The sequence below is a fragment of the Phlebotomus papatasi genome, chromosome 2, assembly GCF_024763615.1.
Source record: "Phlebotomus papatasi isolate M1 chromosome 2, Ppap_2.1, whole genome shotgun sequence".
In the NCBI taxonomy this organism is placed as follows: Eukaryota; Metazoa; Arthropoda; class Insecta; order Diptera; family Psychodidae; genus Phlebotomus; species Phlebotomus papatasi.
In genome coordinates this window covers 89,485,333-89,499,010 of record NC_077223.1, presented here as the reverse complement: position 1 = coordinate 89,499,010, position 13,678 = coordinate 89,485,333, and the positions used below count along the sequence as shown (strand labels likewise).

Here is a 13,678-nt window from a genome sequence, read left to right as displayed (position 1 = left end):
AGAATCTCATTTAATAAACCGCTTTCATTATGAGCTAAAATCAGAAAATCACTTAAATGAAATTACGACCCTTGTTGACAAAAGCGGCGAATTTTTTTTACTGAAATATTTTTTTTGCAAAAAAAAAAAGAAAAATCACCAAAAATAAATTTTTTTGACTCACCTTGATAACGTCAATTCTGTGCTCGGCAATCACAGCCAACTTTTCAACAATGTTCTTGAGGTGCTCCTGCGTGGCGTGCGAAATGAGAACAGCCACTTCATTGCTGGGCTCCTCGAGGCCATGCTTCGCCACAATTGTCCTCATGACATTCTGCAATGCCGGCAGATGCAGAAACACCTCATCCTTGCACGATCTAATCTGCGTGCCAATGAGCTCCGTGGAGCCCAGAATACGCTGCGTCTCCTCAGCCAGATTCACTCCTCCCATCGCAGCCACATCATTGATATCATCATCACCGTACATGGAGGAGGACATTGACAGTGATGATTGCTGATAGAAATTGGCTGCCTTCTTCTCCTTATCCTTAGCCGCCGCCGCGGCGCTCTTTTGCGCCTGAGCCGCACTCTGGGACTTCACAGTGACTGTCTTCGTGACCTGACCACCGGAACTCGCACTGCTACTACTGCTATTGAGCACAGTAACCGTGGATGCCGCTGAGCCAGTACTTGGGCTGATTTGCTTAATTTGCGTAGCACCAATTTTGATCTGTGTGGCCCCGCCTTTTGTGGCACTAGCGCCCGGGGTTCGCACCACCGGAGCCGTCGTGCGAATATGAACCCCTGACTGAGGACGCGTGATCGTGGTCGGTGTCCGGATCTAATCACAAACACAGAAAAGGACCATTTGAAAATTTTAACAAAGAAATAATTAAAGAATTATTGAGCTCGTTGACAATAAAGCAACCTTCCCAGAGACTAATTTCAAAATGTCCTTTGCGTTTTTTTTTTTTTGTTTTTGGATAACGCACAATCTATTTTTTCTCTCGGTTTTTCACAGAAAATAACAACAATTAATCAGAAAGACAAACAAAAATATGAACTTTTTTCAAAGTATGGGAAGATTTTGTTTAAGGGATTTATTTATGCCCTTATAACTAAATTTAGAATTCTGTTGAAGGTGCCAAAATTCTATTGAGACACTCTTAGATTTGTCAGAGATTTAAATTAAACGATGTTATTTTTGAAAATCAGAAAACTTTGATTAAACTTTAAGATCAAAGACAATTTAATAAATTAGTTGTGGTTTTTGAAATTATTTTTTTTAAGTAAAATAAATCAGAAAATTGACATAAAATTAGATAGATAGAATTTGGCATATACGATTTGTAAATTCAGGATTTCTACCGTTTAACCTGAAGAGGTCGGTCGTGGTAAGTCGGCAGCAGCCGCAACCAAGTATTGAGGAGAAATATATTGAACTGAATTGAATTGTCTCAATTGTGAGACCAAAGGATTAATTAAAAAACTAAAATTTCCAGTTGTAAAATAAGGTAAAGTGCCCTCGAGTCGACCGGTGGTCAATATTTAAATGTTTTAGTGGTAAATTTCTATAAAATTGTCACTGATTCGTATTTATTTATGGAATAATTGACCTATTAATGTTACATCATACGCCAAATATTAGTGCAAATATAAATAAATTGAAAAAATAACTCTACCGGTCGAATTGAGGAACCGGTCCACTTGAGGGCACTTTTCCTTACTTCCAGGATCAACACATTTCTAATTCGAACACATGATGTTACATTTTTCGTTTTTTAAAACAATTTTACGAATTTTACCTTACTCTTACTCCGAGTGATCATGTTGGAACTTCGGGAGAGAAATAACTTTGAAAAATTCGCAGACAGACAACTTTAATTCCTATTCGGAAGATTCAAATTATCCAGCATACACGCGTTCTTCCCATTCACAGCTGAAGTTTGATACTCCAACAGTCAGTGTCTTAGATAGATAATTGGAACTCAATTTGCACAAAAAGGCATTGATGTTCGAAGAATTCAAAAACACTTTCGAATTGCTGCTAAACTAAATTTCCTTACAAGATGGGTCAATTTATGAAATATCACACAATAAAGTTAATAAAAAGCGTTACACAGTGATTCTTCTTCTTCTTCTGTTTTATGTAAGGCTGTCGGACTCACTCGGGTCCATATAGCCATACACAGTGATTGTGAAGGAAATTATAAAAATGAAATAAGCCTTGACAGTCTTTTGACACTTTTCGCTTAAGCGTTCACAGTCGAACAGGAAGTATTAAGACCACCATGCGGACGAAACGAGAAGTAAAAATGTCTCTGTTTTTTCGGTCTCTTTCCTTCGCGACACCGATTTTCGTAATCTTCAAATTTTTCAAACTCCAGATGTAAATGAACCAATTAAGGAGCCATTTCCATTAAGAAATTTCTCGTCAAATTTCTTGGAAAAAGGTGCTTTTTGTAAAAATAAAAATTGGGAACAGTTTTGAGAGCACAACAGCGCCATCCATCAAGTTTTCTTCTGACACTTGCATGCAAGTACAGTAGACTCTCTCTCAATCGGGAATATGGGGCAAAATGTCATCCGGTTTAGCGATAGAATTGAGCGTCATGACCATGTCACATATAAGATTAATATTAAGATTAATACTTTCTGAACTGCGGGAATGGCAAAAAAAGATAGCAATTGTTTTATCTTGCTTCTCTCTCACATTTCCCCTCTGCGTACGAAGTTGGCAGCACTACATAGCTCGAAAACTGACCGAATCACAGTTGGCACGCATGGAAAAATGCTCGTGTGCCTGTAATACGATTCAGAAATCAATTAATACGAACAGTAATATCTTACTCATCGTATTAATTCACTAGAGTGTACTCTTTCTAACACACGTGATATTCCAATTGAATTTCGAAAACTATATAGCTCTCTTTCCGGCTTTTCTTAATATTAATATTAATCTTATATGTGACACCACGGTAAGGATCGAAAAAAAGCCCGCAACATCACTCCACAGAAAATTGCATACTCATAGGAGGTACCTTTGAATAAGTTATGGATGGGAACTCCGTGTAATATGCAAGATATTTTCGGTGACAATTTTTCTGCCCTTTTTTTAGCGCCAAGGGTTCATAAGATGTGCATTTCAAACTTATCGTGAGAAAAATATTTTCATACATTTAGGGGAATTTCGAAAAAAGATTTTTTTTGTTTGTCAAAAATTTACGATCAAATACAAATTCTTGTTTGTCAAAAATTTACGAACAAATGACAAAATTTTACGAACATTTTTTTTTGTCTGTATACGAACATTTACGAAAAAAATGTTTGTAAAAGTACAAAAAATGTTCGTCAAATGATCATGTTACGAACAATGTTTGTGAAAGAAGTACAAACTTTTACGAACATCTTTGTGGGTTATACGATTCACGAGCATTTCGTAACTCCCCCATAGGAATTCACAAACATTTACGAACATTTTTACAAAATATTTTTTTCTGTGTAGGGAAATTTCATAAAGTGAAAATTCACTTCCCTTTCTACCTCAAAAGATTTGCGTAAAGATTCTCACACTTTCGGTCGCAAAATTGGACTGAACTAAATATAATTTGTTGTGATTTTGAAAAGAAGGAGAAAAAAAGAAAGTACTCTGAATTTCGATCTAAAGAAATTTTCCTGATCTGAAAGGTATGCCAAAGCCTTTTTAAATCGACTATGGTCAAATTTGATTTTTTTGCTGATCAAATTTAGGTTTTTACTGCTCATTTGAAACAGTAGTGCCCAGAGAAATATTTGTTATTCACCTGAGCCGCTGGGGAGAACACTGTCTGGGTAGGAGTCGAACTGACAGGATGTAGAGCCGGTGGAGTCGACTGTATAGCTCCTGCCGTCTGGACAATGGCATTGGCTCCTGGACGAATCTGTGCTACAGTTCCTCCCGTTATCCGTGGCCCTGTTGCACTGATTGGCGTCTGGATCCGAACTGGTGCACTGTGTCTCGTGATGGTCGTCTGCATTGGACGCGGTCCCGTCGGTGTCACCATTCTCACCTGCGTGGGAAGCGATGCGACGCCCGACACGATCGTCTGACCAATTGGACGTACAGTCGCCTGCACAGAATTTCACGGGAATAACTTTTATTGCAATTGTGCCACGCAAAATTTATGCTCTTTGTTAAAATTATGTAAAAATTTGTAAGATATCTTTGGAAAACCAAATATGAAACAAATTTCTTAGTCCTTAAATACTAATCAAAACATCCCAGGTTTCCCTCAATCAAGCCCGGATACATGATCAACAACTTCACAATTTCTAGTTAAAAAAATAATTGAATAAAAAAATCTCAAAATAAACAAACCAATATATCTTACTGTTTTCTATCTAATGTAATGTGCGACATTTTTTAATCATTTCACTGTTCTCAAGTGCTTCTACATTATCAACATATCGTTTCGTAGGTTCTTGTCTCTACTGTTTTCTCTAATCCTCTTCGTGTATTAAAGATCACCACCAAACAGTCGTGATAGGTACACCGAGAGAAATCCGGAAAAGTTAAAATAACATTCCAGAAATGTTAATTTTAAACTGCAGTATTGATCCAAAATCGGTGTAAATATTACCCTTTTTTATGTGTATTATGGGTTAAAGTTACCCTTCTATCATGTTGATTTTAACCTTAAAAAGGTGTAAAATTAAAATTAAAAAATATTGATATTACACCCAAAAAGTGTTAAAGTTATGACGAAAAAAAGTTAATCGCAGGCTCTTTTTTTTCTCAGTGCAGTAGTGCTAAAAAATGGTGCACCATTTTATTTAGCATTTCACTCTTTACTGTGCTCAAGTGTTGCTGCATTATCGACTTTTCTTTGTGTTGGTGTATGTCACGATTGTTTTCCTCCGGCCTCGCTGTGCGCTAAAACTGCCAAACAGTCGTAACAGAAACCAGTACAGTGAAAAGTCAGTTTTGTAGAAGCACTTGAGTACAGTAAACTTCTAAAAGAAATGTTAAGGGAAAAGATTTCGCCTTTTCCTTATTCATTGAGAATAGCACAATTATTATGGTGCAAGATTTTTTTTGCACTTCACTGTTTTCAACTGCTTCTGCATTATCGACAATTCTTTGTGTTGGTTCATTTTATAGCTTTTTTCCCGACTACTCGTAGTGTTCTAAAACCATCAAACACTCGTCGTGATAGGAACCAAAATAGACAAAAGTCAATAATGTAGAAGCATTTGAGAACAGTAAAGTATGAAAATAGGCAGGAGAAAAATTTGCCCGTTTCATTTTTATTGAAATAGCTTCATTATGGTGCAACATTTTTTTTAGCAGTGCACTGTTCTCAAATTCTTCTGCATTATCCACTTTTTTGTATAGATTCCTGCCTCTACAACTTTTGCCAGGATTCACAGTGTTCTACAACCACCAGACAGTCGTAAAAGGAATCAATACAAAAAAGAGTCGATTAATTAGAAGCACTTGAGAACAGGCATGTGCTAAAAAAATGTTCAGGGGAAATATTTCAAATTTTTCATTGGAATAGTACCATTATGGTCAAACTTTTTGGCTTTTAATGTTCTCAAGTACTTCTATATAATCGACTCTTCCTTGTATTGATTTCTGTACTGTTTTCTCTAGTTCTCTTCGTGTATTAAAGATCACTACCAAACAGTCGTGATAGGCACCAACACAAAGAGAAATCGATAATGCAGAGCATTTGAGAAAAGTAGTGCTAAAAAATGGTGCAACATTTTATTTAGCACTGCACTCTTCACTGTTCTCAAGTGCTTCTGCATTATCGACTTCTCATTGAGTTGGTTCTTGTCTCTACTGTTTTCCTCAGTCCTCGCCGTGTTCTAAAATCACTAAATTGTCGTAAAAGAAACCAATATAAAGAAAAGTTGATAATGCAGAGCACTTGAGAACAGTAAAGTGCAAAAATGTTCAGGAGAAAGATTTGTGCATTTCAATGTTTATTGGTATACAGTAGGCTCTCTCTCAATTGGGCATTTGGGGCAAAATGTCATCCGGTTTATCGATAGATTTGGGCGTCAAAGCCTTTGTAAATTCCACAAAAAGCGCTCAATTATAAAGAATCACGATAAAATAGGAAGAACTACAGCGAATTTGAGCAATTTAGCTTCATAATTAAACGTGAAACTTGCCAACAAAATTTTTCGCCCGATTGAGAAAGAGCCGATTGAGCGAGAGTCTTCTGTAGCATCATTAAGGTCCAATGTTTTTTAGTATTTCACTGTTCTCAACTATCTTACTCAGTATCTCACTTTTCTGCACTATCGACCTTTCGTTTTGGTTCATAACGACTGTTTGGTGGTTTTAGAACACGGAGAGTACTGGAGAAAACAGTCACGATATGAACCTACACGAAGAAAAGTCGGTAATGCAGAGATCTTGAGAACAGTAAAGAACTAAAAAAATGTTGAAGTGAAAGATTTCCCCTTTATATTTTTCATTGGAAAAAACATAATTATAATGTAACATTTTTTAGCACATGACTGTTCTAAATTGCTTCTGCATTATCGACTTCTTTTTTGGTACATGTCACGGACTATTTGGTGGTTTTAAAACAAAGAGAGAACAGGACACGCAAAGAATAGTCGATAATGCAGACGCACTTGAGAACAGCCATGTGCTAAAAATATTCAGTACTTCAGGAGCAAAATTTCTCCTCCACAGAATATAAAATCCGGAAAGGACATTTTTAAAATAAAAATGACTCACCGGAATATTTGTAGTAATTGTCGTTGTCCCTGAAAATGCCACGTTGTGAGGAGGTGGCTTGATACCCTCAATCACCAATTCCTTCTTCACCAGGGACTGTCTCAAGAGTGGGAGACTTTTCTGCAATCACCCACGGAAAAAAAATAATTATTATACTCAATATTTCAGAAAGAATTCTTCATTGTAAGTCCTCTAACCTTGAGAAATCCAATAAGACAAGGCTGTGGGCTTGCATTGAGGAGACGCTCGAGACGATCGCAAAACTCCTCTGGCTCCACATTGGCATCAATCAACTCCTGTATCAGTGTCCTGACATTTTTCTCCACAGTTTTCGGCTCACGACTCGACAATTCCAGGAGATTGGCCAAAAATTTGCGACATTTCTCTTTGGTATTGTGTAAATTTTGATTTGTCGGCGTCGCATTTGCCGTCACAACAACAGCCGCTGTTGTTGCATTTTGCGTGGCCAGCGCTGGCACAGGAGCCACGGAGGCAACAGGTGGAGGAACTTGTGATGTCTGCGTGGACAGGATTTGCGACTGTTGCGCCGAAATTGCCGTCGATGCCGTCGTATTTACGACAATATTGGCCGTTGTTGTCGTCAATGTTTGCTATTTTATTATCCAAAAAAATTGCCAAACCACCGTAAGACGAGAGCAATGGAAAAAAGAAAGAGACCAACACAAAACTCTTCGTCAGTAATCGCATCTTTGACGACTCTTGGTCACAAGAATCTGCTGAATTTGCTACTTTTATTTTAAATGCCATGTCTCTTCGTCTAAATGTCGTGCAAAGCACGAAATATCATTCAATTTTTTTCAGTAAAAAAAAAAGATCAAACTAAAATAATTTCTAAACAACAATATTTTCCTCTGATAAAATTTTGCATGGACAATAAAAGGTATTTTACAAGATTGAAAATAAAGGAGAAAATAAATTTCGCCAAAAAAAAATAGATAACATAAATAAAACACAACAGGAGAAACAAGAATCAAATTTTCTATATAAATATAAATATATTCTCTCTCGAAGAATAAATAATATAATTTCATGAATTGATCTTCATAAAGCACATTCTAAGTTTATTGTATAAAAAAAATCTTTGGTACAAGGAAACATGCAACATCTTATTAATGTTATTAAGGGTCTTTCGTAAACAGCGATAAATCTTCAAATAAAAATAATTACAGCGTATCAAGATTCATTTTTTTGATAAAACGTTCAGTTCTTATAAAACCATCAATATTTTCTTTATAGTCGCACCAGTTGCACATTAACATGTTTTTGTTTACTTTCTTTACATTTAAAAAATCCCAATATAATAATTTTTAGACAGAGAATGAAACTAAATCTTTGATTTCCATCGCTAGAACTTTAAAAAACATCATCCCTATAACTAAACGATTCGTCTAGTTGCACTTCCGAGGAAAATTCCATGATGTCCATGGAAAAATCTACAGTATTACGAGTGGATCTCTGCGACACGCAGCAGAAATTTTTTGCAGAATTGTTATTAATCGTATTGAGATACTACACTCAGTCCCGGGATTATGCACATTTTCGGGACCGAAAAAAAACGAGCGAAATGGCATTACGCATTGAGAAAACTTGCATACTTGCAGGGGCTTTCTTTTGAGTAATTTTTTCCGTAGAACGAATTTCGCGCGGAGTAAAAGGAGTCAAAACAAAAAATTCAACTGTTTAATAGAAATGTATTAAGGGGTTACATCGGTCTCTTAGGTTAAAAAAAAATCTTTTTTTTATTTTTTTATTTTATAGTACAACATTTGAAAAATATTTTCTGAAAATTTCAAGTCAATCGGAGTAAAGCTCTCGAAGGTAGAGCAGTTTTAGTTATACATTCCGCCCGCGCGCGCATATTGTTGTAAAACTTTAAACGCGTTTTTCTCAAAACACCGTTTCACAATACGGTAGTTAAGATTACTCAAAATCTACTGAACTGATCTTTCTGAAATTTTGCACACTTGTTTTGAGAAGTATTATCTAATGTTTGAACGAAGAATTTGCACTTCCTTTAATCAGAACCATTTTTACAATACAAAATATGTTGAAAAATAGGGTAAAATTGATACTTGTTTACAAAAGCTTTTGCCAAAAATCCAAATTTTGTTTTTTTCAAAAATCCTTCGTTCATCCAGGGGTCCAACTAATCCTCTAACAGAGTATATTCGGTTTTTTGATTTCAGATGAACCTACTGGGAGAAATCCTGCCTACCGTAAAGTCTGTTTTTTGAGGAATGGATCCGAAAATCAGCTACCAACGGTCGAATTTTCAAAATTTTTCAAATTTCTTTTTATTAGTTTTGTTCTAAAGTTACTCATTCATATCCCAAAAGTTGGAATTTCTAAAATATTTTCGACACAATAAATTATTATCAGAAAAAATGTCATTTTTTTTTAACTAGAGAGGCCTATGTAACCCCTTAACAAACAGTACTTTTTGGCCAGAGTTCATCAATAAATGATTAGAATATTTAAAAGTTTACCTTAATAAAAGAAATTAAAGTTTTATTCTGAAAAAGACACACAGTGGTTACAAATTTCGCGCGTCGCAAGTACATTCAGGCGTATTTCAAAAACTATTTAATATAAATTCACTCCCAATGGTAGGCAAATTTGCATAATAGTGTGTGCATAATACCGTCAAGTGCATAATCCCGAAGTGCATAATGCTGGGACTGAGTCTAGGTTCTTCCGTGTTGGAAGAATAGGCTAGCAGATCTTTGCACCGGGCGCGACTCGAACTCACAAAAATGACTCACTGGATCTACACTGTAAGTGACACAGACGAAAGTAGTAGTAAAATCTTCCCCAGAACGAGGACAATTTTGCGTGATTTTAAATCTTTCTGAGAAATATAGGGTTCGAGGAATCATAGTGCCTAAACTTCAAGATGACTGCCTCTATCGGTCACTTTTTGTAAAAGGCGTCATTCTGTTTAATTCTCTTCCGAGTAATTGCCGTATTTCTGCGGCTGCTATTCGTAATTTCTATCTTCAGGCTGGATCCTAGAAGCAATTAATTTGCTTCTTCAACATTCTTAATTTTGAATTCTTGGCATTGTCTATTTTTATGTTCCTCTTTTTTCTGATTATTTTTTTATCACAATTGTAAAAGGGATGACCCTATTCTTGTGATAAAATAAAGTAATAATAATAAATATATCTATATATCTATAATAGTTTATTAAAAAAATATCTATATATCTATAATAAATGTAATAATAGTTATCTTGTGGATAAAACAGAATGTGATTAGTCCTGGACGAGTTTGGAGGAAAGAGCAGGAGATATCCTGGAGAAAAAGATCTCTGGGATAGTCATCTTATGGATGAAGCAGAATCTGATCAGTCCTGGAAGAATGTTGAGGAAAAAGGAAGAGAAATCGTGGAGAGAAAGATCTCTGGGATGGTTCTGGTTGAAGCAGAATGTGATAAGTCCATGAAGAATATACAGGAAAAGGCAGGAGAAATCATGGAGAAAGAAATCTCTAGAAGAGTCCTGTCATTGATGGAGCAAAATCTGATCAGTCCTGGAAGAATCTGAAGGAAAAGGGAAGAGAAATCATGGAGAGAAAGATCTCTGGGATAGTTATGAATGAAGCAGAATGTGATAAGTCCAGAAGGAATGTGCAGGAAAAAGCAGGAGATATCCTGGGGAAAAAGATCTCTTGGATAGACGTCTCATGGATGAAAGCAGAATCTGTCTAGTTCTGGATTAATGTGAAAGAAGAAGCAAGAAAAATCCTGGACAATGAGATCTCTTGGATAGTCATCATATGGATAATGCCGAATCTGATCATTTTTGGAGGAATGTGGAAGAAATAGCATGAGAAATCCTTGAGAAAAACATTATTTTGCTGTAGGCTACACAAATTCCCGTTCTGAGGATTATCCTCAAAGTGGGAACGGTTTTATTACTACTTTATTATATAAAAATCAATTTACAGGTCCCCAATTTCACAAATTGAAATGATCGACTAATTGATGATCGACTTAAGACGAAAGCAATCAAAATGCATCTTTACCACCCATCGTTTTTAATGTAAATGGAAGAAGACAAGGGACCAATGTGATAAGCACATCTATGCGTTAGATAAGATTCCATCGATGATCATTAAAAAATAGGACTGCTAACAGCGAAGGATAAGATTCCCCAGAAAAGCTATGCAAGGCATTGTGAGGAGAACTCGACCTCCTACGCTGTAGGCACACATTTTTCTGAGAGGGAGTGGACATTCCAATAAGACATTATAATGCACACACAAAAACGTCTCCAACGTTTAAAAAAAGGTACAGCGTTTTGGAAAGTTACAGCTCAATTGGATCACACTGTATTCAAAACATATTTTCAAATATTGAATGTTTGATGGGTTTTCATTATTAATATCAAATTCATTTTCAAATTAAAAAAATGCATATTAGACTTTCTAAGTAAAGGCCTAATATTTTTTTAATTAAAAAATCCTTACGACGCCTTTTAAGAGTACGTTTAAAAGGGTGGAATTTTCTTTGGGAAGGTCAGGAAAAATCTTCCTATTTCCAGGGGAATTCCCTGTAAAATCGATCAGAAGGATTTTTTATAGGGACAAAGTTGCTCTTATTAAATTTATTACATATAAGTTCAAAGACTTTAAGAACTTGATACTTTAAAATTGAACATCTTTATCACAGGATATAAATCAGCTTTTGAGTTGAATAATATCAAATTTTATAGTAAAAGCGAAATCTTTTTACAAATATCAAAAACAAAGACTTAGTTAACCAATTTAATCAATTTTTACTTGAAGATCAATCCCATTTTTAGAAGACCCTTTTACCGTTTCTTTCGAGAAACATTTAAAGCAAAAGAAAATATCATTCCGAATCTTTTTGAAAGAATAACGTTCGACACTGTTCTAAATAAAAATTAAAAAAAAAAGCTTTAAAAGTCAAGATTCATTTTGCATCTATTCAAAATTTTAACTTGCAATGTTTTCTGATCTAAATCCTAAGCCAGAAAACACTCAAGATCTCTAAAAAAAAAAAAAAAACATTCCCAAATTATAAAAAATTAAAATTAAAAAAAAGTAATTATCCAAAAGCATCATTCTGGGAATATTGTAAAAGTATGACATATTTAATTTAAAAAACAAAAGTAAAACACTGATAAACAGCGAATAAATAGAACAAATATAGGAGAGAAAGAGGAGAGAAATTGAGCAAGAAGTGTCGAAAAATTACATTTTGCTGCTTCTGTTTCACCTGTTGTTGTGTTACAATTGTCTTTCTGAGTGCCAATGGTGGCCCAGTGAATCTACTTACAGCCGGGACGGTTTGCAAGCGGATCGTTTGATTGGCAGACGCCGCCGTGGCGCCCAACGTGGGCGTCACAGGAGTCGCAGGTGCTGGTCCCACGCGTAACAATTGATACTGACCAGTTTCCGTCTTCAGCAGCAGCGCCGGACCCGATTGTCCAGCATTCAAGTTCTGCAGAGCACTCAGAGTGATCTGAAAAAGATCAAGGTGAAAAAAAAACATGGCAGTTTTATCACACAATAAAATCATTTGTCTTTTCCTTGATCAGGAATACGCTGATAGCCAAATCAATGCTTAACATGTTTACAGATTATCACAAGTTTGTGTATTCACCGCTAGAGGTGCTGAAGTCTACAAAGCTATTCGTATCCATCCTATCCAGCTATCCGGCTGTCGGTCGCAAGCTCTAGATGCCAAACGGTTAAAGATAGAGACATGGAACCTTCAGGGTCCTTTTTGCGAATGATTTTAAAAATACTGATTTTTCAAGTTCAAAGGTCACAAAGGCTCTTGACTGCATATTTCTCAACTGAATCAGGTCAAGTTCTGGCTAGTTGGAAAGGTCGTGAAATTTTCGACAAGTCTGATTCGGTTTTAATCGGTTTTAAACAGGTTCCGATCCGTTATAAACCGATAACAAATTTTTATCTTAAATCAATTGAATTTCTTCCAACTAATTTAGGCAATCTTTTGAGTGATTTATGAATCGGTTCAAATCGATTGTGAACATGTAAACGGTATTTGATGATCGAGCATATCGTAAAGCATAACACACTTTATCATAATTTTAATATGAAAACAAAATCAGGAAAGGTGAAGGACTTATAATCTTTTTATTCAATAGTAATAATATGCTGGCCATGCTGACACAACAAAAAGAAACACGGATGGGGTTTTTTTAGTGTCAGAAAAATTTCTTGTAATCTAAAGGAAGTTCAGAACCTGTACATCAGACCTATACCCTTTGACTCAATAAATTGCCTATGAGGGACAAAATTTTCCCAAAAAAAAAAATTATGTAGTAAGTCTGGGCACATACCATTTAAGCTAGTTATCTGTGCTACCATAATTATTGAAGTTCAATCTTTTTCAACGAAAGACGAAATTTTATATGAAAAAAACGTATGTGGGACAAATATTAAAATTGAAAAAGAATTAATTTATACCTTCCGTTTTAGGTACTTAATTGATCATAAAACTACCTAAGATCGATTTTATTAGCTGAGATTCTTCAAAATCTTTAGCTGAGATTCTTCAAAATCTTTAGCTGAGATTCTTTACCGTCTCAGCTAAAGCTCACCACAAAAGCTTGAAATCCGACCTCGTCAGATCGGGCCCAAATTTTGGATGTACACGTTTTGACACTCATATATCACGAAAATTATGTGTGCTAAAAATCGATTTTCGTGGACAGCCGTCCCGTCCCGTCCGGAGTACAAACGCTTCTGGTGAGAGAACGGAAAAAGATATCGACAAGCGGTTTTCGGAAAAGGTTAAATGTCAATAGGTGACTAGAAGTTGGTGATGTCAGGTCCACACTCCCCCCACCCACACCCTTTCCGCTATTTTAGAATACCCCCGAATTTTGTTTCTTCAATAATTCAGCCCCTATGGCATTGTCGATCGGGTTCAAACTTCGTATG

General features: G+C 35.7%; 1 protein-coding gene across 1 annotated transcript in view; it reads right to left on the bottom strand.

The window, feature by feature from the left end:
- The window catches only part of LOC129804979 (transcription initiation factor TFIID subunit 4-like), a 29,467-nt gene that overhangs the window by 6,941 nt on the left and 8,848 nt on the right, over positions 1–13,678 (bottom strand). The window contains exons 3-7 of the mRNA XM_055852778.1: positions 12,042–12,227; positions 6,916–7,329; positions 6,719–6,838; positions 3,783–4,088; positions 164–820 (exon numbers count right to left, since the gene is read on the bottom strand). Of these exons, the coding sequence (XP_055708753.1) occupies positions 164–820; positions 3,783–4,088; positions 6,719–6,838; positions 6,916–7,329; positions 12,042–12,227 (1,683 nt within the window). The remainder of the gene's footprint in view (positions 1–163; positions 821–3,782; positions 4,089–6,718; positions 6,839–6,915; positions 7,330–12,041; positions 12,228–13,678) is intronic.